Source organism: Nesoenas mayeri (genome assembly GCF_963082525.1).
Source record: "Nesoenas mayeri genome assembly, chromosome: 26".
Lineage (NCBI taxonomy): Eukaryota > Metazoa > Chordata > Aves > Columbiformes > Columbidae > Nesoenas > Nesoenas mayeri.
This window is the reverse complement of record NC_137552.1, coordinates 5,389,477-5,409,673: the sequence shown is the minus strand read 5'-3', so window position 1 is coordinate 5,409,673 and position 20,197 is coordinate 5,389,477. Positions and strand designations below refer to the sequence as shown.

At 60.0% G+C, this 20,197-nt stretch overlaps 5 protein-coding genes across 5 annotated transcripts; 2 read left to right on the top strand and 3 right to left on the bottom strand.

Annotated features, from left to right (window-relative positions):
- Positions 1 to 364: 364 nt before the first annotated feature.
- On the bottom strand, positions 365 to 2,548 carry RPL27 (ribosomal protein L27). Its single transcript, XM_080359916.1, has 5 exons — positions 2,434 to 2,548; positions 2,250 to 2,332; positions 1,883 to 2,052; positions 1,109 to 1,219; positions 365 to 454 (listed from the first exon to the last, which is right to left on the bottom strand). The coding sequence occupies exons 2-5, from the start codon at positions 2,328 to 2,330 to the stop codon at positions 406 to 408; spliced, it is 411 nt and encodes a 136-aa protein (XP_080216042.1). The 5' UTR covers positions 2,331 to 2,332; positions 2,434 to 2,548; the 3' UTR covers positions 365 to 405.
- A 658-nt stretch (positions 2,549 to 3,206) lies between these two features.
- RUNDC1 (RUN domain containing 1) lies at positions 3,207 to 7,192 on the bottom strand. The gene is made up of 5 exons (XM_080359915.1): positions 6,824 to 7,192; positions 5,972 to 6,130; positions 5,540 to 5,738; positions 5,204 to 5,311; positions 3,207 to 4,742 (listed from the first exon to the last, which is right to left on the bottom strand). Exons 1-5 carry the CDS (start codon positions 7,151 to 7,153, stop codon positions 3,877 to 3,879), a joined length of 1,662 nt encoding a protein of 553 aa, XP_080216041.1. The 5' UTR covers positions 7,154 to 7,192; the 3' UTR covers positions 3,207 to 3,876.
- A 137-nt stretch (positions 7,193 to 7,329) lies between these two features.
- Positions 7,330 to 9,312, top strand: PTGES3L (prostaglandin E synthase 3 like; the record flags this gene model as incomplete). Its single annotated transcript, XM_080359756.1, has 7 exons — positions 7,330 to 7,541; positions 7,893 to 8,006; positions 8,110 to 8,176; positions 8,483 to 8,581; positions 8,885 to 8,974; positions 9,083 to 9,136; positions 9,301 to 9,312. Exons 1-7 carry the CDS (start codon positions 7,534 to 7,536, stop codon positions 9,310 to 9,312), a joined length of 444 nt encoding a protein of 147 aa, XP_080215882.1. The 5' UTR covers positions 7,330 to 7,533.
- Positions 9,313 to 9,724: 412 nt separating this feature from the next.
- Positions 9,725 to 13,502, top strand: LOC308049978 (alanyl-tRNA editing protein Aarsd1-like). The gene is made up of 12 exons (XM_080359885.1): positions 9,725 to 9,772; positions 9,857 to 9,979; positions 10,051 to 10,210; positions 10,389 to 10,446; positions 10,805 to 10,961; positions 11,055 to 11,171; positions 11,540 to 11,670; positions 11,838 to 11,904; positions 12,101 to 12,192; positions 12,612 to 12,666; positions 12,840 to 12,934; positions 13,314 to 13,502. Exons 1-12 carry the CDS (start codon positions 9,734 to 9,736, stop codon positions 13,447 to 13,449), a joined length of 1,230 nt encoding a protein of 409 aa, XP_080216011.1. The 5' UTR covers positions 9,725 to 9,733; the 3' UTR covers positions 13,450 to 13,502.
- Positions 13,503 to 15,037: 1,535 nt separating this feature from the next.
- On the bottom strand, positions 15,038 to 18,321 carry G6PC1 (glucose-6-phosphatase catalytic subunit 1; the record flags this gene model as incomplete). Its single annotated transcript, XM_080359864.1, has 5 exons — positions 18,002 to 18,321; positions 16,891 to 17,000; positions 16,032 to 16,140; positions 15,749 to 15,864; positions 15,038 to 15,549 (listed from the first exon to the last, which is right to left on the bottom strand). The coding sequence occupies exons 1-5, from the start codon at positions 18,229 to 18,231 to the stop codon at positions 15,038 to 15,040; spliced, it is 1,077 nt and encodes a 358-aa protein (XP_080215990.1). The 5' UTR covers positions 18,232 to 18,321.
- Between the last annotated feature and the right edge of the window lie 1,876 nt (positions 18,322 to 20,197).

The following is a 20,197-nucleotide window of genomic DNA, read 5'->3' as shown; positions in this document are numbered from 1 at the left end:
TTTTAACACCCAAACTCCCCACCGTTTGCAAAGGTGACCAAAAACGTAACGTGCTGGTAAATCACGACATTGCCCTACACGCCGCTGTTTCTCAGCCAAGGAAGCGATGAGACCTGGAATTACCCGTTATCCTCTTACAGGGATTACTGGAGTTTTGGGAACGACACACATCACCCCTCGGCAGCAGGAAGGGGACAGAGCGGCCTCTGCCCCGTGGCTGAGGGGACAGTCCCACAGACGGTTCAGGCCACACAAGATACTCACCTGGACTGCAACCCCTTCCCCAGCTCTTAAACACAAGCAAGAACACCTACACCGCCGCGAAAAAAAGGCCTAGCAACGCGTTTACACAACAAAACAAAGCCGTTTTTAATAAACGTTTATTGATGCAACTTTGTTACACCTTTAGAATCGCAGCTTCTGGAAGAACCACTTGTTCTTGCCCGTCTTGTACCTGCAAGAGGAACGCAAAGGTCAGAGAACGCTCCGGACCCGCTGGCGCCAGCGCAGGACCCGCTGGGGAGCTGCCCGTGTCCTCCCACGGGCAGGACGCAGAGGCAACTCCTCAGCCCAGGCTGCAACTAGACCCGCTTTAAACGTTTAAACTGCCAAGGGAAGAGAATCTCGGCTTGCGGGCTTCCTCGTGACGCCATCGCATGAGGGACACCCACACTTTCCAGCCCAAGAGGTAAGGATGCCCTTGGGGAACAGCCCGCAATTGTGGGTAGAGTGCCTGAAACGCCATGAGACGCCCTGCACGGCCCCTCCTGCGGAAGGAGTTTCTGAACAGCAAGCTGAAAAGAAGGACTTTTAACCCAAACACGCCCAGGCAAAGCGTCAGCGCAGCCCTGTGCCACCCCGCCTGCTGGTGGGGGATGAACTGGGAGCACGACGCGCAGAGATTGTCACGGCATCGGCATCAACACCAGTCTGCGGCTGTTGGGAAACCGTTCCCCACCCCAACCCACCAACTCCCTGAGCAGGAGCCGCGTAAACACGCACGGACGGCAAGAAGGACAAACACAACCAACCAAAACTGTATTTGAAGAAGTTGGGGGAAAAGCGTTCACGCTGCTGACAGCACCAAAGAGCCGAGCTCCGAACTCACCTCTCCTCAAACTTCACCTTGGCTTCACGCCTCGCTTTGCGTTTCAGCGCGGGGTCCCTGAACACGTCCTTGTTGACGACTGTTTTGTCCAGCGGAATATCGACGGAATACCTGGGTGAGAGCAGCGACATTTGGAGCGGGGACAGCGACGGCGGGAGGGCGAACGCACAGGGGCAGCCCAACCAGTCCCACGCACGCACTGGTACCAGTGGAAGGGACTGTGGCTCTCAGAGCCTTCTCAGCTCAGCAAACCACCAAACTACTAAAGCAACTAAAGGGATTTAATTCAGCCCATAACGGAAAAAGCTCCAGGCTGAGCTGGATTCGATGCTCCTTGCAGGTCCAACTCAGGACATTTAATAATTCTAATTAAAAGGCTCCACGCAGACAATCAGCTCTGGTCAGGGTGTTGCGTTCAGCAGCCGGTGCCCACAGCAGCTCCGAGGGGATGGGAAGAAACATCTCTGGGCCACAACAGCTCTGTCAGCACCCCCAGATCCTCCCTGATGTCCCAAACACTCAACACCTGCCAACATCTCGCGATTGTGTGGCTGAAATACGAGCCAGCTGCCTTATTTCAGAAACTAATGAACATTCTCCCCCAGCCTCACACCCCTGAGCGCCTCTTCCTGCACAGCATCACCCCGCGTTCATTCAGCCGCGTAATTAAGAAGCTCCGTGACCCTCAGTGATCACCAGGGAGATCCCACGACACCTGCGGTCACCAGAAACGGACGAGCCCCCCGCCCGGTGCCGCCCACCGGCCGCACTCACCGGGTGGGCATGAGGTGGTTGTAGTTATACACCTTGACGAAGGATTTGATCTTGGACCTCTTGGCGATCTTCTTCTTGCCCATGGCAGCCGTCACCTTGCGCGGGTAGCGGTCGATCCCGGCCACCAGGGCGTGGCTGTACGGCCGGTCGGACGTGCCATCATCGATGTTCTGAAAGACACCGGGCGCGGCGGGCGGTGGCACCGGGAACCCCCCCGGGACAGCCCCGCTCGTACCGACACCTCCAGAGACACAGCGCGGCAGCGCCCGGGCTCCTGCCCGCTCTGCAGCGCCGCCAGCGGCGGCAGCAGCCCCGCCGGGACACCGGGACACGGACACCGGGCCGGCCCCACCGGCTCCCCGCTCACCTTCACGATGACGGCCTTGCGCCCCGAGTATCGGCCGGCCAGCACCAGCACCACCTTCCCCGGCTTCATGAACTTCCCCATCTCTGTGGAGACAGCGCACGGCGGTCACGGCCGGGGCCCCCGACCGCCCCCGGCCCGCCCCGCCCGCGGATGGCGGCGGATTCCGCGGCCGGGCCGCACTTACCGAGGCTCCCGCTGCGATGGCGCCCAGACCGGAAAAGAAAGCGGCGGTCGCCCCTCCAACCTTTCACCTCGTGTCACTGTACGTCACTTCCGCTTGGCGTGCCACGAGCAGGTCGCGCATGCGCAGAGCGGCGCCGCCGTTGCCAGGCAACGGGCCCGGTGCCGGGTGCCCCGGGACACAGCGGCGGCGCCGCGGCCTCCACATAGTGCGGGGACCGGGCTGTGCCGGGCACCGGGAGGCCAGACCTGCAGTCCTGGGGGCAGCTCCGGGCCCTTCAGGCCAAGAAAACCCTTGAGGTGCTGGAGCGAGTTGAGAGAAGGGAACTGAGCTGGTGAGGGGCTGGAGCACAATGTGATGGAGCGGCTGAGGGACCTGGGGGTTCAGCTGGAGAACAGGAGCTGAGGGGAGACCTTCTGATCTCTGAACTGCCTGAAAGGAGCTTGGAGCCAGGGGGGTCGGGCTCTGTTCCCCAGGAACAAGCGCCAGGAGCAGAGGAAACGGCCTCAAGTTGCGCCAGGGGAGGGTGAGGTTGGATTTAGGAACAATTTCTTCCCCAAAGGGCTGTGGGGCATTGAACAGGCTGCCCAGGGCAGTGCTGGGGTCACCAGCCCTGGAGGGCTGGACAGACAGACATGAGGTTCTCAGGACATGGAGTGGGTGAACGGTTGGACTATGATCTTGAGGGGCTTTTCCAACCACAGAGCCATGGGACAGAACACCAGTAACAAACACAAATGACACCACAGTCACTGGAGATGGGCTCTCCCCACATGTACACTTGCTAAAGCGATTTAATGCATCCCCTATAAACCACGAGGCTGCCGACCGTTGCACAAAAAATCTGAAAAAGGAGCTGGGGGACTGCTGGGCAAAGCTGCCGGCGCCAGCCCCGCACCAGCCCGAGGAACGCGGTTTGCTGAGGTGCTGGAGCAGCGCAGCCCCACACCTGCAGCTCTCAGAGCCCGTTTTAGTCACATATCCGTCCCGGGGAGGACAAGCCCCTCATGCCCAGAGAACACCCACCAGCCTGTCGCACTCTTCAACAAGGGGCGCCTCACAGGGACATCATTTAGAGCACGGTCTTCAATAACCACACAGACGCAGCACAAGAGTGAAGCTGCATGTTCTGAGGGGCTTCCCACACCTGCAGCCCCCCTACTTGGGGCAGTCAGTCCCCAATGCCAACCTCACTGCCACCAGCTCACCAGCGAAGCACTTTTGCTCGTCAGAGCTGCACAAACCCATCAGCGCGAGGTGCTGTGCAGCAGCTTTGCAGCAGTAGCCATGTTAAACACAGATTTCCAGCATCAAGACACTGTGCGATTTCCCTAAAAGCAAACACCGATTTCCAAGAGCCCAATTTGGTCTTAAAAAAAGCCAGGCTTCTCGAGCCCAACAGCTGCCTACTTGTGGAAAACGGATGATCGACAATTAAAAAACACATCAAAAAGCATCTTTGATGTTTTTCAGCTGCCGGACAGCCAGGTCAACCGGGAGGTTGAATTTCAAGTTGCTCAGGCGGCTGAGAACGTTGAGCGCGCTCTCGAAGCCCGTGTTGGCCATGTAGCTCCACGGCTGGTAGTGGGACTGGACCAGCGCTCCGGATTTGCAGATCAGGTTCACCCAGGAGACCAGGCGCTGCTCGTTGAGCGCCATGCACACCAGAGCCTTCAGCTCCGAGTCCGCGCTGCGCTTGAAGGGGTCGTGCTCCGTGAGGACGGTGTGGATGGCCGTCAGCAGGCTCTGCTTGGGCGTCACGGCCGCTCCCCCCGTCACAGGCAGCGCGAATGACTGCGAGAGCTTGCGAGCCGGGGATTCCACGAAGGCTTGTCCGTTTTTAGCGTTGTAATACTTCACAAAGAGTTCCCAGGGGTGCATGGTTTGCGGGGAGGAGGTGAAGGCGGGAATTAAGCAGGCGATAGGGGCCAAGACCAGGCTCATGCCTTGAGAGGAGGCGTAGAGCCCGTGGGCCAGCAGATCTCGCAAAGCGATGGTCAACTCCTTGCGCACAGCGAGCGTCAGCTCGTCTCTGCCCCCCAAGGGAACGTCCTGCAGGTCGGAGGAACTGATAACGTGCTCGTCCTGCCGGTGTTTCGTAGCCAGCTGCCTCACCCGCTCTACCGACAGCTCCAGTTTCTTAATTAACGGGGAATAGTCCTTGTTGGCTTGGTCCTTCTGCCAAAGGCTGCGGGAAATCTGCCCGGTCGCACAACCGAACTGGCTGACGGCGAAGATCTGGAGCACGGCAAGCATGCGCCGCATGAGGTGCAGGCCCGTTTCTCGCATCTTTCTGGCATCTTCTGGGTTCACTGATGAGGTTAGAAAAGAGAAAAAAAGTCCTCTCACTAAGGAATGAAGAGCTCTGATCTGTCATACAAAGGGAGTGCAAACATCTGCTTCCTCTCTGCTACAGATTCTCCTCCTCGGGAGCTTTTCTCACTGGGATTGATGCTACTTTTTCTAGTTTCAAAGCACTAAAGACACCCAGTAAAGCCAACATTTGCATGGCCTGTTCTTAACAATCAGATCATCTCACAGAGAAGAAATTCTACAACAGCTTTTCTTGTGGGCACATATAGGGAACAAAGATCATTTATGCCACATATTCAGGTTCTGTGACCACTCTAATGATCCCAAGGAGGAAGAGTAAAGCAACCAGGCACAGGATTTCTATGAGTACGAAAGCACAGAAACCAACTGCCAGGAAAAAGGCAAAGCAGCCCGGCGTCACCGGATTCACGCCGAAGCCCAAGCGAGCAGCAGCACCCACCTCTGCTTCCACAAGGCCGGGTATGTGGTTTGCAGGACGCACCAGCTTCTTTCCTGCCTGCGCATTCGCAGTGTCCATCTTCCGCCTTCCCAGAGCTTCCGACTTCATCTACAACAAGAATTCCACGCTGGTGAATTTAAGCTGTGTATCCCTGGTATTAAGGTCAATATTCCTTAGAGCTCTCTGCACTTTCTTTGTCAGCCTCTCATTGTCCCCACTATCAGTTCAGAGGGATAAACACTTCCCTGTGACCCAGACACCCACCCTGCATCCTCCGTCACCTCTCAGGGAACAACAAAGCGATCCAATCTACTCCTCTAAAAACTCAGCACTGACCCTGAATGAAGTTGATGAACATTTCAAGGTCCCTTATCTGCGTTTTCAGCTGCTCCACCAGCTGCTCCTTCACCCTGGCGGGATTAACGATCTGCGCTATGGCGGCATCCACACGCTGTCGCAATTCCTCCGGAGAGAGCGTCGCGATATCTTCACTCAAGTCCATGTCCAGCTTCTTTATCAATTCATTTATAATCATCTGCAAAACACAAGGTAGAACCACCATCTCACCCCGTGCCGCTGCTTCAAAACACTCCTTCACCCGTTCATCACCTCGGAAACCTTTGCTGCATATAGAAAATTGCAAGAGAAGACACAGGACAGGTTTACAAACTACTGATACTCTATTACAGCAGAATCAAGGACCAACCAATTCTTACAGTCTGTAAGATGCTCACAAATGCTCAGAAATACAGAATTTGGGAGCCTTACCCGTTGTCTTTCCATAACCACAGACTGTGGCAGAGAATCATAGCTGCCCTCCTGGTACGCAAACGTCTCCAGGTCATCCAGCTGTGTTTTGAGCTGCAGGATCAGCTCCCTCTGCTTCTCCTTCTGGACCTCAATTTGCTCCTGCTTCTCTCGCTCACTCTGAAATAAAAGTTACCATTAAATTAAGCTGATGATTTATTGTCATAGCCAAGCTGCAGAGAACATAGTTGCGGTATGAGGAGCATTTCTGTCAACTCGTGTGCTAAACCTGCAAATACCTCATGCCAGTCTGAAAAAAAAGAGGTGCCTGAACACCCAGGAGAGGCACCAGCCTCATCACCTCACCTGAGGAAGGATGAACCTCCCCCAGCCCCACAGCTGGGATCCAGGAAGCACCGCTGCAAGTCACCAAATAACGTGTACATAGCAAAGATCCCCTGAGTCACCCTCGTGATTGGGAGCGGAGCGGTGACACACCAAGGGGGGTTTAACGTGTGTCCCGGGAGCTGTCCCCACGTCACCCAGGACCTGCACGCTCCGGGGAGGAGCCGCTAACCGAGCGCTGTGCAAACCCACCGGAGCGGGTCGCTGAGCGCGCGGTGTCTCTGGACAGCACCCGTGGGCTGCCGCGATGGTCACCCCGCCGGCCCCTCCACACCTCCCGCGGTGACCGGGAGCGCAGCCGCTGCCGACGGGCTTTACCCGGCTCAGACTCACACACCGACCGCGGGGTAGATGGCGCGGAACGGCACACTGCGCGATGCCGTTATCCAAACGGAGAAGGGATTGTCCTCACCGCAGCAAAAGCCACCGCTCCGGCGGCCCCGCTCCCGCCCCGCGCCGCGCACTCACCGGGGCGTCGCCGAGGCCGTGGGGCAGCGGGGCCGGGCAGCCGCGGAACGCGAAATCCTCCAGCTCCCGGAGCAGCCGCTGCTGCTCGGCCGGGCCGGCGCGGGCCACCTGCCGCAGCCGGAACTGCACCTGCGCGAAGTGCGAGGCCAGCGCCAGCAGCGCCCCGTGCAACCGGCGCCGCTCGGCCCGCAGCCGCGGCACCGACTGCGGCGACCCGCCCGCCGCCGCCTCCTCGTCCTCTTCTTCTTCCTCCTCCTCCTCCGCCGTCGCCACAGCGCCCACCGGCGCCCAGCGCTCCCCCGGGCCCAGCGGGCCGCCCTCCGCCTCCATGGCCGCCGCTACCGGGACCGCGACGCTCCCGCCATCTTGGCCCCGCGGCGAGGGGCGGTGCTTGGCGGCGGGGCGGGGCATAGGGGGGGCGGGGCCTGGCCGGGGCCGTGCCAGCGCGCCCCCCAGCGGCCCGGCGGGATGACTGCGGCGGGGCCGGGGTGCCGGGGGTTCCCGGGAGTCCCGGGGGGTCCCAAAGGGTCCCGGGGAGTGTGGCGCGGCCCGAGGTGCACCCACTGCGGGCGGCGCTGGGCCGGCGACCGGGCCGCGAGGTGTCCGTGCAGCCCCCGACCCGGCCGGCCCCCACTCCTGGCCCCCGGTCCTGACCCCGCCGGGAGCCGCGCCCCCGGCCCGAAATAGCGCGGGGCGGGGCCGCTACCGCCATGGCGAGGTGAGAGCGGCCGGACGGGACGGGACTGGCAGCGCCCGGTCCCCGGGGCAGTGACCGGCCAGGGTCCCGGGTACCGACCCAGGGTCCGGAGCGTGAGCAGGACCCTCCAGCCCGGGGCAGCGGGAACGGCGTGGCGGGTGGGGAGAGGTCGGGCTACCGAGGGGCCATGTGGGGCGAGAAGGCAGCACTGTGTGCCCGTCACCCACCGCCCAGGCCCCTCTGCCCACCCCGCAGCTCAGCCCAAGCAGGGGACACATTTGGGGCACTGTCCCTGTCCCAGTCCCCACCCCGTGTCCCTGCAGAGCTCTGATGGGCACCGCGCAACTCCCCGCTGCTCTGCCCTCTCCCCAGGCAGCCCGCGAAGACGCTGTGGTACGACCGCCCGCGCTACGTCTACCTGGAGTTCTGCGTGGAGGACAGCAGGGATGTTAAAGTCGTCATCGAGAACGAGCGGCTGGTGTTCAGGTGAGTCTCCCTGCACTTGGACGGTTTGGAGGACAGGGAGGACTCTCAGAACAGAGCACGGGTGCCCTCAGCCCTCTCCTCCTAAGTTACGGTGTTTTGACAGTTGCAAAAATGCAGACGGCGTGGAGTTCTACAACGAGATCAACCTGTATGCCAGAGTCAACTCCAAGGTGAGGCTCCCTGCCAGGGAACTCCTGCATCAGGCTCAGATTAAACCCAGCCTATGTGGTCTTGGGCAACACTGTGTAGCGTTGAATCCTGCCCATCTCCCTACGGGGGGTGAGCACGAGCCGGGGAGCCCTGATCCTGGCCCTGGCACTCGCAGTGCTGCGTTGGGCCAGAAACAACCTGTCTCCATGGTTCTGTGTCCACCGCAGCCTGCACGTAGCTGGGTTTTAATTCTGTGCGTGTCTGTAGTGGTTAACAGAGAGGAGCCCAGTGGACAGCGAGGTGACACGCCCCTGATCTCTTGGCAGGACTCGCGGGAGAAGCGCTCTGACCGCTCCATCACCTGCTTTATGAGGAAGTGGAAGGAGAAAGTGGCCTGGCCCCGCATCACCAAGGAGAACATCAAGGTGTGTGTGGCGTCCAGCAGGCAGGACCAGCCTCAGCGCGTGTGCTGTCCCCACGTAGCCCCTCATAGCTTCTGGGGAGCTGCAGTTCGTGGACCTCTGCTCTCCAGGAAGGATGTCGCACCCCTTTCCCTTGACACAGGCAGGATCGGGACGAGCACCTGCAGGCAAAGGGACGCGCTCCCTTTCCTGCCCTTCCCCAGTCTGCCCAGTCCCCAGCCTGCGCTCACCGCACAGAGCAATCCCGGGGCTGCCGGGTCCCCCCGCGCTGCTCCCTCCCTCAGAGGACGCTCTCTCTGCCCACAGCCCGCCTGGCTCTCCGTGGACTTTGACAACTGGCGAGACTGGGAAGGAGACGAGGAGGTGGAAAGGGCCATGCTGGAGGAGTATGCAGAGGTGAGCCGCGCCGTGGGCTTCGGGGACCTGGAGCACGTGTGGGTGGGTGCTTGGCGTGGGGGATACTCGGCCATTTGAGGTTCCCAGAACTATTTGTTTCCCGTCCAGCTCCTGGAGAAGGTGACGGACAAAGGTCCCCCCCCAGCCATGGATGACCTGGATGTAAGTATTGCCCGTGAGCTGCTTCCCCCAGTGCTACTACATACCGATGCCGCCCCCACCGAGCCTCCGTTCCCCCTGGGACACGGGCAGCAGCTCCGGTGCCAGCCGAGGACACGGTCCCAGGGCTTGTCCCTTCCCTGGCACCTCGGTCCTCCCGCCCGCAGGACGAGCTCTGAGCCCAGGCCCACTGGGGGACGCCGCAGCCGCAGGAAGCCTCCCGGGGCACTGGCACCACGCACCGGGAAAGCGGAGCCGCCGCAGCCGGTTCCCCACCGGCCGCACGGAACCCCGACCCGGGGTGGCGGGAGCTGTCCGGTCTCCCCGTGCCCGTTACCTGCGCGGGGTAATAAACATAAACCGCCGTGACTGTATTTTCTCCGCTCGGGCTGCGGAAACTGTGCCTCCCCCTTCCCGCCACCACCGGCACCGGGAGCGCGCGCGCGCCGCGCAGGCCCCGCCCACCTGCCGCGCGGCGGCCGCGACCGCCAGTCCCGTGTCCCTCCTCGGCCGCCGTCGCCGCCGTTCCCCCCGTGCCGCCGGTCGCAGTTATCCCCGTGTCCCGCCGTTCGCCCCGTGTCCCGCCGCCGGTTCGCGGCCATGGTGTTCCAGTGCCAGCGGGACAGCTGGGCCCGGCAGGTAGCGGCGGGGCCGAGGGGCGGGCGGCGCGGGCCGGTCCTCCCGGTGCCGGCCGGTCCTCACGGCGCCGCCGTCCCGTTACAGTTCATCACCAGGGTGGTGTCGTGCCGGGCGGCGGAACTGCGGCCCGAGGGCGGCGGGGAGCCGGTGCGCGGCTTCCAGGTGGTGCTGGAGGACACCATCCTCTTCCCCGAGGGCGGCGGGCAGGTACGCACCGGGACACCGGGACCGGGACCCCGGGACCGGGACCGGCGGCGCTGACCCCCCCGTGTCCGCAGCCGGACGATCGCGGCCTCATCGGGGACGTGCCGGTGCTGCGGGTGACCCGGCAGGGACCCGAGGCCGTTCACTTCGTCCCGGCGGCGCTGCATCCCGGGACCGAGGTGCTGCTGTCGCTGGACTGGGAGCGGCGCTTCGACCACATGCAGCAGCACTCAGGTCCGTGGGTCCCCCCGCCGCACCGGGGGCGGCCGGTAACGCCTCACGGTGCCGCCGGTAACGCCTCACGGTGCTGCCGGTACGGGGCAAATGGCACGAGGAATGTCAGCAGATACAAATCTGGCCAAAAATGTCCTTTCCTGCGTGCTCAAAGCTGTTCCTTGTGCGTCTGTTCCAGGGCAGCATCTCATCACCGCCATCGCTGACCAGATGTTCGGATTCAAGACGACTTCATGGTGAGCAGGGAAAAGGCTCCTTTTGAGCCCAGCCTCACCTCGTTTGGCCTGGAATCAAAGGGTATCTCGGTTGGAAGGGACACATAAGGACCAAGTGCCACTGTGCTGGGCTGCACGGGGCTGAACATTGATAAATCCAGAGCAGCTCGGCCATTTCAGCCGAGCCCAGAGGGTCTGGGAGAGGTGCTTGAACTGGAGAAGCGTTTGCTCTGTCTTGTCCTCCTCCGAGTGTTGGGTTTGTATCCAGCGCTCTGTAAATAACAGGGAGAGGAGTTTGGGTCACCACGTTCCCAGCAGCGCGATGGCACAAAGGGACCTTATGGCTGGTTGTGGCTGCAGATGTTCTTTCTTGGCGCAGGGAGCTGGGCCGCCAGCGAAGTGTCATTGAGCTGGACACCCCCTCCATGACGGCACAGCAAATCGACGCCCTGGAGAGGAGCGTGAATGAGAAGATCCGGGCGAGGATACCGGTGACCGTGAGGGAACTGCAGGCGGACGACCCCGAAATTGAAACGGTGAGCGGTGGCGAGAGAACCGACGGCACCCGCGGGACCGAAACGACCGCGGCGTGGATGTCACCTTGTTTGCCGTTGTCCCCCTTTGGCCAGGTGAGAAGCCGCGGTTTGCCCGACGACCACGTGGGGCCGGTGCGAGTCGTCGATATCGAAGGCGTCGACTCCAACATGTGCTGCGGGACTCACGTCTCCAACCTGAGCGACTTACAGGTGACGGGCGGCAGCTGAGCTGCTTCGGGACCCTCAGCAGAAGCCCCTGAGATCCACAGAAATTGTCCTGGTAGTGAAGGGGGTGGCGGGAGCCCCGCGCTGGGTGAGGTGCAGGGAGCTGGAGATCAAGTTCTAGAGTTGCCTTTAGGTGTTTCTTTCATTTCAGTCATTTGTCGCGATCTATATCCCAGCAGACACATCCAAGCCTTACTACAAAACTGTATTCACTCCACCATATCCCCACCCTTTTTTTTTTAATACGTTGATCTTATGGGTGATTTTAATCAGTTTTTCACTGGCAGAGAGTCAATATTCACAAGGAGGTGCAGTCCAGTAGGAACTCACCACCTCTTCATTTCCTTTTCAAGGTTATTAAACTCCTTGGCACAGAAAAAGGGAAAAAGAACAAAACCAACCTGGTTTTCCTGGCAGGAAACAGAGTGCTGAAGGCAATGGAACAAAGTCACAGTACGGAGAAGGCTCTGACCTCACTGCTCAAGTGAGACCCTGCCTGCTTTGATTCATCTTTACTGTTTCTTCTGACAAATATCACAGAAGCCTCAGGGTGCATCTACGCGGGGGTTTTTATGGTGTTCTCTGCTTTTGTTCCTTTAAGAAATCCTTCATCCTTCAGACCAGCCATCCAGATTCTCCCTGTTCTTTCAGAAATGGACCAGGCGAGCATGTAGAGGCTGTGAAGAGGCTGCAAAGTTCCGTGAAGCTCCTTCAGAAGGTACGAGGGTGGCTGAGAAAAGCAGGTTGTGGCTGTTTCTCGTAGACCTGAGCTGCACTCGTAATGGGAGGTGAATTGTGGGCATCAGCTTTCTGGCTGTGATGAAAACTGCTCCAGTCTTTGGAACACAACACAACACAACACAACACGCAGCGATTTCTCCACCTGCAGGACAGCTTGTTTGCTTTTCTTTCAGAATAACCTGAACCTGCTCCGAGACATGGCTGTTCTGATAGCCCGGGACTTCAAAAGCAAACCTGCTCAGAGTCAGCTCTTCGTGCTACACAGGTACAGGGGAGTTCGAGGAAAAGGGGGAAGTGGGATCTTAGGTGTTTGGTGGCGTTTGCATCTCTCTGACACCCTGCCAGGCTTATTTGTCAAGCAGCAATATCAAGAACGTGAATAGAATATTGAAACTACCTCAGCCTGCTGGAGGGTTGTGTAATAAAGAAACATGAGCAATTCGGTCTCTGAATTCTGGGTTTATAGCCAAGAAATAACTATGTCTATCTGATTTCTGTCTGCCCTTGGCGTTTCCAAATAAAACTGAGGAGCTCTCTTCCTGAAAGAGGAACACAATTAATCTCCATCTTAAGAGCAAGAGGCCAAAATCCCAGAGCCGACTGGGCCTTTGGTTTCTCACTGATGGTTTGGACTCTCTTTGCTTCTTTCTGAACTGCTTTTTTGGTTTTTCCCCGTTGCTACAGGAAAGAGGGTGACTCTGAATTTATGAACATCATCGCCAATGAGATTGGGACAGAGGTGAGTTACTGCTGGACACTAAACCTGCCACCACCGGCTTTGTCATTCAAGCTGGGCTTCGCTTTGTCCTGTAGGCGCAACCAGTGTCCTTTCCAAGGGTCCTGTGTCCCTGTCCCCTCCCAGTCACAGAGTTCTGGTTATACTGGTTATTCTGAAGTCCAATCTGTCCCCAGGAAATGCTGCTGTTCCTGACCGTGGGAGATGAAAAGGAAGCAGGACTCTTTCTTCTAGCCGGACCCGCTGAAGCGGTTGAAAATTTAGGTCCAAGGTAACATGTTCTGTGGTTTCTTTAATAAGAATTCTGGTGTTGGATAAGCTGAGCGGTATCAGGGCAAGTGCAAAGTAGCTGGTCAGGGCAACCTTGGTGTTGATACAGGCTGGGGATGGAGGGATGGAGAGAAGCCCTGAGAGGGTTGGGGTGTTCAGCCTGGAGAAGAGAAGCTTCAGGGGCACCTTATTGCACCTTTCCCTACTTAAAAGGAGCCGATAGGAAAGATAGGGATAGACTTTTAGCAGGGCCTGTTGCAACAGGACAAGAGGGTGATGGTTTTAAAGTAAAGGGTGAGCTTTGAAGGTCCCTTCCAACCCAGACTGTTCTGTGATTCTGTAACGCGGACGCGGATCTTCGCTCTCCGCTGTCGCCGCAGGGTGGCCGAGCTGCTGGGAGGCAAAGGAGCCGGGAAACGCGGGCGCTTCCAGGGCAAGGCGACCCAGATGAGCCGGCGGGGAGACGTGCAAGCTCTGCTCCAGGAATTCATCAGCCGCCGGAGCCCCGAGGCGTAAGAAACCACTCCTGAAGTAGAGCTGATCTCCCCGCTTTGCGTAATCTCCACCAATTTCTCCACCAGAGAATAAAGACGTAATAAAATAACAGCTGGTGTGCGTGTGTGCTGTGTGAGCTAATTTGGTGCTGGTGGAGAGTTGGAGGAGGGGATCTGTGTGCATGCTTTGCTGCACGGGTTCTTTCATTGCCTCAGACACAGGGCGCACAGTTCTCAGCGACCAGAAGCAGTCATTATTACCCATTTTGTAAGCTTCCTAAAGCAGAGAGGAGCCTCCTGGCATTGCAGTTCACTGGGACTTTTCACTTCCTACCAGCTGCTGAAGAGTAACTGCTTTATTTTGTTCACAATAAGCTGGATGCCTTTAAAAAATTAGAATAGTGGTTAAAGCAGAGGGTTTGAGGGTGATATTTGCCAGGAGTGCAGAGAAAACCAATCGAGCTTTTGCTGCTGAAGTTTTGTAGGGAGAAGAAGGAATGAAATGTGGCAGGAATTGGAGCTCAGGTAGGTAGAGCAGGAATTGATGCTCAGATCAGTAAATCCCCCTGAAAAGACCCAAGTAAGCGGCTGTGGGTACCTGAGATAGAACCAGGAGGCAAGAAAACAAGATGCTGTTGTCAAACCTGTGAGCAAGGAAGGAAGGAGGCAGCCTATTCAGTGCCCCACAGCCCTTTGGGGAAGAAATTGTTCCTAAATCCAACCTCAACCTCCCCTGGCGCAACTTGAGGCCGTTCCCTCTGCTCCTGGCGCTTGTTCCTGGGGAGCAGAGCCCGACCCCCCTGGCTCCAAGCTCCTTTCAGGCAGTTCAGAGATCAGAAGGTCTCCCCTCAGCTCCTGTTCTGCAGACGCTGCATTTGGGTGAGCGGTGCCCGGATTCTGCGCCAGCATCACCCACCGACCCCAGAGCAGGGCCGAGCAGCAGCTCTGTCCCGGCAGCTCAGGGGCTGATCAGCACCCCGCAGGATGCCCAAACTCCCCAGCTAAACACACCTTCGGCTTTAATAAAATACCTCTTGTTTACAGACATCCATATGTATATGTGTATACAGGTACGCGTTATATACACACATGCATATGTGTACCCCGTGCTGCTTCACACAGCTGCCAATACTGAACCCCTCAGGGCTGGGGGGGCTCCCACAAGCCAGTGTTTTATCTCCAGATCACAGTTTCTGCCCGTTGCTGTAACAGCTGCCTTGCCGCAGACCCCGAGCACCCATGGGTGAGCGCCCCGCTCCCGGTGCTGCCATCCCCAGTGCTGTGCTTGGAGCTGGCACGTCCCCACTGGCACCAGGGGAGCGCAGGGTCCTCCCTGGGCTGATGTCCCCAATCTGTGGGTGCGGGAAGGGCAGCAGGAGAGCCCTGGGAGCATGGGGACCAGCTGGCCACACGTCCCCCGAGCCTACGGCACAACCGGCATCGCATGTCCGTGGCGCGGGAGCCACTGGGCAGTGCCACCAGCCCAGCCTTTGCTCTCACCTCCCGGTGCAGAGTCAGTCTGTGCAGATTCAGCGGGGAGCAAACAGCGGCTGGGGTGCACCCGTAGTCTGGTGACTGTCCCCGAGGTGGCCACCTGCTCGGGGACACCCCTAGACGCCCTTCTTGTCCTGCTTAGCCAGGAGCTGCGAGACGCAATAGGGGATGAGGCCGACGGTGGCCAGCGGCACGGCCGCGCTCTTGCAGAACGAGAGGACGTAGAAGAGCAGCTGCATGTGGGATGGCGGCTTGAAGGCGTCGAAGAGATGGAGGATGAGGAGGGAGGCGGCGGCGCATCCCAGGCGGAAGGGGAGATGCTGGCCCTGCTTCCCCCGGCAGCTCTCCAGGTACATGTGGGAGTTGAGCGCCAGCCCCAGCCCAAAGAGGATGCCCAGGTTACGGAGGAGGCTGGCGAAGGGGGTGGTGTCCATGTGGACCCACTCGGGATGGTCGCACCACCTCCGCGCCTTCTCCAGCGTCCAGAGCAGGTCCACGCCGAGCGCCCGCAGCAGCAGGTAGAAGCCCAGGGCGAAGCTGAAGAGGAAGAAGGTGATGGCCAGGTACCGGCGGAGGCTGGCGTGGTAGATGCAGCGGACGTGCTGGAAGGTCTTGGCCACGGCCATCCCTGCAGGTAAGGAAGCAGGAGAGAAGGGGGGACAGTCAGGGGACAATCGCCTGCCTTGGGGTGGTGGGGCCAAGTGGACCCACAGCTGCAGCTTCACGTCACAACCCCTGGCGTCTGTCAGCCTGCGTGCCCGTCCCAGCGGTGCTGCGGTCCAGCGTGGTGCCGCAATGGGGACAGAACGGGGGGTTCGTGCACTCACCTGAGATGACCCCTGCGATGACCTGGTGGGGGAAGTGAGCGGCGATGAAGACTCGGGACAGGCAGACGCAGACCTGAACGGCCCAGAACCCCGTCCACAGCAGCGTCCACAGCACCCTGCGAGGGGCGGGCGGCCACGTCAGCGCCAGGGCCGGCTCGGGGGCATCGCCATCACGTCCCCGGCCACCCAACGACCCCATCCTCGTGCACACCCCAGCGCGGTGCCGCGGCCATGCTGCCCACAGCTGTGTGCCCGGCAGGGCTGGGTTTGGATCACCGCTTACCAATATTTGAGCGTCCTCGACTGCTTCTTCCCGGCGGCAGCGGAGAGGATGGCCGTCACCATGACATAGTACACGCCTGCTGCGCCCATGGCGTGGCCGGAGGGGCTCCCTGGGATGGAGGAGAGCTGACAGTCAGACCCTGCTTTGTGCATGGCAGGCAGGACCAGGCAGAGGGCACAGGGCAGAGGGCACCGAGCATCCCTGATGATTTCTACACTGAGGGTGGTGAGAGCCTGGCCCAGGTTCCCAGAGAGGTGGTGGATGAACCATCCCTGAGACATCCCAGGCCAGGCTGGACGGGGCTCTGAGCACCCTGAGCTGGTGACGATGTCCCTGCTCATGGCAGGGGGGGCACTGGGGGCGCTGGGAAGGTCCCTTCAACCCAAACTGTTCTGTGACTCTATGACAGCTCACACTGAGCATGCAGGAGTCGCCTGCAGCCCATCCCCAGCTCCCCTGGAAAACTGTGGGCAAAGTACAGACAGGGCTTTCCTGGAACCGGCTGAGCCCCTTCCCGTGGAGCAGCTGCCCACGATGGCGCCACGAGGGACCGCACGACCTGGGCACGGCCAGGGCTGCAGCCGAGCACGAGCGGGGTTTGTGCTGCAGCTCCACGTCTGCGCCGGGGTCAAGGTCTGCTCGGCGCGGGGCTGTCCTGCCTCCACCGCCAGCACCGCGAGGGACAACGCCGCAGCCTGGTGACAACAGCCGGGACGTGTGCCGCCGGCGCGCTGCCAGCCGCGACACCAGCCGTGCCAGCAGCCCCTCCCCGCAGGGACCGAGACCCGGAGTCGGCAGCTGCGTGTGCATGTCCCCATGGGCAAGTGCTCGCTGTCCCCACCAGGGCTGGGGACCGTACCGGGGCCAGTCTCGCAGGTGAGCGGGAACTGCTGGATCTCTGGGGCGGAGGCATTGCTGTAATAGTTCGTCTCGTGGACCCACCAGTACGGCCTCTCCCCAAAAAGGATCCTGAAAAGAAAGAGCGGAGGCTGTGGGGTCCTGGGCAGCAGAGCAGGTGCGCACGGCTGCAGCTCCAGCTCTAGCCTGGGAGCTGGAAGGGGCAAAGAACTCAGGAGCGGTCCAGGGTGACCCATCAGACACAGCGTCCCGCCGGCTGCTCGCTCCCAACAGCCGACACTGCACGTCCGTGCCCCTCTCCCCATGTCCTGAAGGGGAAGAGCAAAAGCTTCCCAGGAGCAAATCAACACGCTGAGAAAGAGGAACAGCGTCTGCTTCTTCTACAGCGTTTTCAGACCAAGAGCAACCGTCTCATGTTGGCATCAGAGGCCACCTGTCCCTGTCACACGCGCAGGCGGCGTGGGGGATTCGAGCTGCGGGGAGGACGCAGCGCTGGAGCAGCCGGCTCACCCCGCAGGGACACGGGACACAACCCACACACATGGGCACAGGCAGCCCCAAAACCTGGGGACGCTGAAATGCAGCAGTGGGGGCGGCACCACGCTGGTCCATCCCCCCTGCGGCCACTGGTACCACAGTGGGGACAACAGCCATGGCTACCGGCTGGCAGGGTGGATCACCCCCCCGGTACAACGATGCCATCCCATGCCCAAAGCGGTGGCCGGGTCCCTCACATGCTCCCACCGTGGCTTCTTTTGTGTTAAAGGTGCTGGCATCACCAGGAAGGGGATATCAGTGCGAAACACTCGCCTAAAAGATCAGGGGTGCACCAAATTCTGATCCTGCACATCAGACCCATGCCAGCCCACCCCCATGTCCCCCCGCCATGGCAAGAGGCTCCGTGCAGCCCCAGCTGATGGTAAAGGGCTCTGTTTGCTGGAGGCTCCATCTCTGCCAGGCTTGGGGAAGAGCGACCACCAGCACTGCCAAGCAGGGGGCCGAGTTCTGCTCTTTGGTTTATACTAGCGTCACGGTTGACAATGCACATCTGGCTGGTGTTGGTCCAGCTGTGCCAACACATCCGTCAGGAGCCATCACACAGGGGCACTCACCACTTGAAGACGAGGTTGAGCCAGTCGCCGATCACGGCCACCCAGATAAGCCTGACGCCCACCGACTCCCTAACGTGGAACCAGATGGGGAAGAGGACGAAGAAAGCGTTCCGGAGGTCGGCGGCGAAGGAGATGAAAAGGAACCAGTCCTGGGAGCCCTGGAAATGCTGCTGCAGCCAGCGCGTCGCCTGGATGCCCGAGTCGTGCAGGGCGTTCATGCCGGTCTCCATCCTCCCGCAGCCGCTGCCCTCGGCGCAGCTCGGCCGTCCCGCCGCGCCGCCGCTGTTTTATACCCTGCGGGCTCTTGTTTGCCGCGGGCAGGTCGCTTGTCCCAGAGCTGATCTTTGGACCCAAAACCACTTTTGCCAAAGGTGCATCACCCGGGGCGGGGGGTTGTTGCAAACATTGCTTGGAACAAGTTACATAAAAGGGAAAAAACAGGCTGCGAGGGCGCGTGGAGCGTGGGGTGCTCCGGCAACAGCACCTTAACCCTTCCCAGCATCGTCCCCTGTCCGTGCATGGGGGATCCTGCATCACTTTGTGTGAACGGCACCACTGAGCTGCTGTGGCTTCTGCCCATTCCCTCTGCCAGCAACTCAAGCAGCACTGGAGCATCACAGGGATACCCAGGGACACCACAGGGATACCCAGGAACACCACAGAGATAGTCCAAAGCATCACAGGGATATGCAGGGACATCACAGGGATACTCCCAGGGACACCACAGGGATACTCCGAAGCATCACAGGGATACCCAGGGACACCACAGAGATACTCCAAAGCATCACAGGGATACCCAGGGACATCACAGGGATACTCCGAAGCATCACAGGGATACCCAGGGACATCACAGGGATACTCCAAAGCATCACAGGGATACCCAGGGACATCACAGGGATACTCCGAAGCATCACAGGGATACCCATGAGCAGGGACTGGGGGGTTTGCAGAGTGGAACACAGGCTGCCCGCCCCTCCATCAGCTGAAACCTCCAGCTGATGAAAAGCCACCTCGCTGCCGCTGCCCGCGCCAGGACTCTGCATGACGGGAACCTTTCCAAGCTGTTCCTGGAGCTCCCGCAGGCTCAGCTGGGGCGGCTGGCGGAGCTCCTGCCTGCCGGGCTGTTTGTCTGCTCTCTGCTGTGGGGTTAAAGAGCCTTTGCAAATGAGTCCCCGGGGAGGGCAGGCATTCCTCCCAGCACAGCTGCGCTGCCTTAACCCCCTCCTGCACAAAACTGCCCCGTCACACCCTGCCTGCGGGGATGGAGCTGAACGGGCCACTCGTCCCGCTCGTGACAGATCCCTGTGGCATTTTCCTCCCTGGCACCGCAGCTTTATCGTCAGGTTCCTCCCAGGGTGGTAGCGCTGGATGAGTAATGCGGAGGGTTATTCTGGGAGCCCAGGACACAGGGCCAGCCTGGCAGGAGAAACCTCCTTCCCCAGCTCCGCCTGGCACACGGACACGCAGCAAAACAGGTGGCAAGGAGGCGTTAATGATTATCAGCCAGTGAAAATGCATCACTTATCTCCCTCCTCGAGAAAGTTCAGGTCAAGATCCTTGAACCGCTACCCCCGAGCTGTTTGCCAGGGTGCGGAGCAGGCAGAGGTCGTGTCCAGCGCCGTCCTGCCCACAAACCGGGGGCTCCGCGGGCAGCATCCTCCCCTTTGCCTGCACGTAGCCTAGCGGGGGCTCAAAAGCAAAACTCAAGCAAACCTTCCTCCCTGGAACACGGGCACGGAGCTGCCGGGCTGGGGGAGAGGGATGGTGTTTGCAGATGCAGTTGGATGATTAGAGATCTGCATTTAATAGCAAGAGGCTGGGGCAGATCTGCAGCCACAAACCAGCAGTGTCCCCTGGTCACAGCCCAGCAATGTCCCTGCTCCGTGGGCAGCCTGTTCCCAGGTCCCAGGAGCTGCCCATCAGGATTCCAGCATCCCCAGTTCACACCGGCAAAGGGAACAGTGGGCACTGCCAAAGCCTGGCCCTGCGCTCAGCATCCTTGGTCCAGGCTGAACCAACCACGTCCCCAGGGATGGAGAAGCCCCGTCAAGGTTGGGGACCCCAGGATGGCCATGGCTGTGCATGAGGGGATAACACCAGGGGTCACAGCGGTCCTGCCAAGTCACAATTTCCCAGCTGCCATCAGCGAATGGGAAATGCACACAGAGAAAAAATGGTGCAAATGGTGCAGGATCA

What these genes read in the sequence shown, in the direction of transcription:
- RPL27 (XM_080359916.1), bottom strand. Translation starts at nt 2,330, where the DNA reads ATGGGGAAGTTCATGAAGCCGGGGAAGGTGGTGCTGGTGCTGGCCGGC. An exon ending in GCAAGGCCGTCATCGTGAAG is followed by an intron (nt 2,053 to 2,249) that starts GTGAGCGGGGAG and finishes GGTGTCTTTCAG; the next exon opens with AACATCGATGATGGCACGTC. An exon ending in AACCACCTCATGCCCACCCG is followed by an intron (nt 1,220 to 1,882) that starts GTGAGTGCGGCC and finishes GCTCTCACCCAG; the next exon opens with GTATTCCGTCGATATTCCGC.
- LOC308049978 (XM_080359885.1), top strand. Translation starts at nt 9,734, where the DNA reads ATGGTGTTCCAGTGCCAGCGGGACAGCTGGGCCCGGCAG. An exon ending in ACGACCCCGAAATTGAAACG is followed by an intron (nt 10,962 to 11,054) that starts GTGAGCGGTGGC and finishes CCCTTTGGCCAG; the next exon opens with GTGAGAAGCCGCGGTTTGCC. An exon ending in GTTGAAAATTTAGGTCCAAG is followed by an intron (nt 12,935 to 13,313) that starts GTAACATGTTCT and finishes CTGTCGCCGCAG; the next exon opens with GGTGGCCGAGCTGCTGGGAG.
- RUNDC1 (XM_080359915.1), bottom strand. Translation starts at nt 7,153, where the DNA reads ATGGAGGCGGAGGGCGGCCCGCTGGGCCCGGGGGAGCGCTGGGCGCCG. An exon ending in ACGGCCTCGGCGACGCCCCG is followed by an intron (nt 6,131 to 6,823) that starts GTGAGTGCGCGG and finishes CTTTTATTTCAG; the next exon opens with AGTGAGCGAGAGAAGCAGGA. An exon ending in TGGTTATGGAAAGACAACGG is followed by an intron (nt 5,739 to 5,971) that starts GTAAGGCTCCCA and finishes TGTGTTTTGCAG; the next exon opens with ATGATTATAAATGAATTGAT.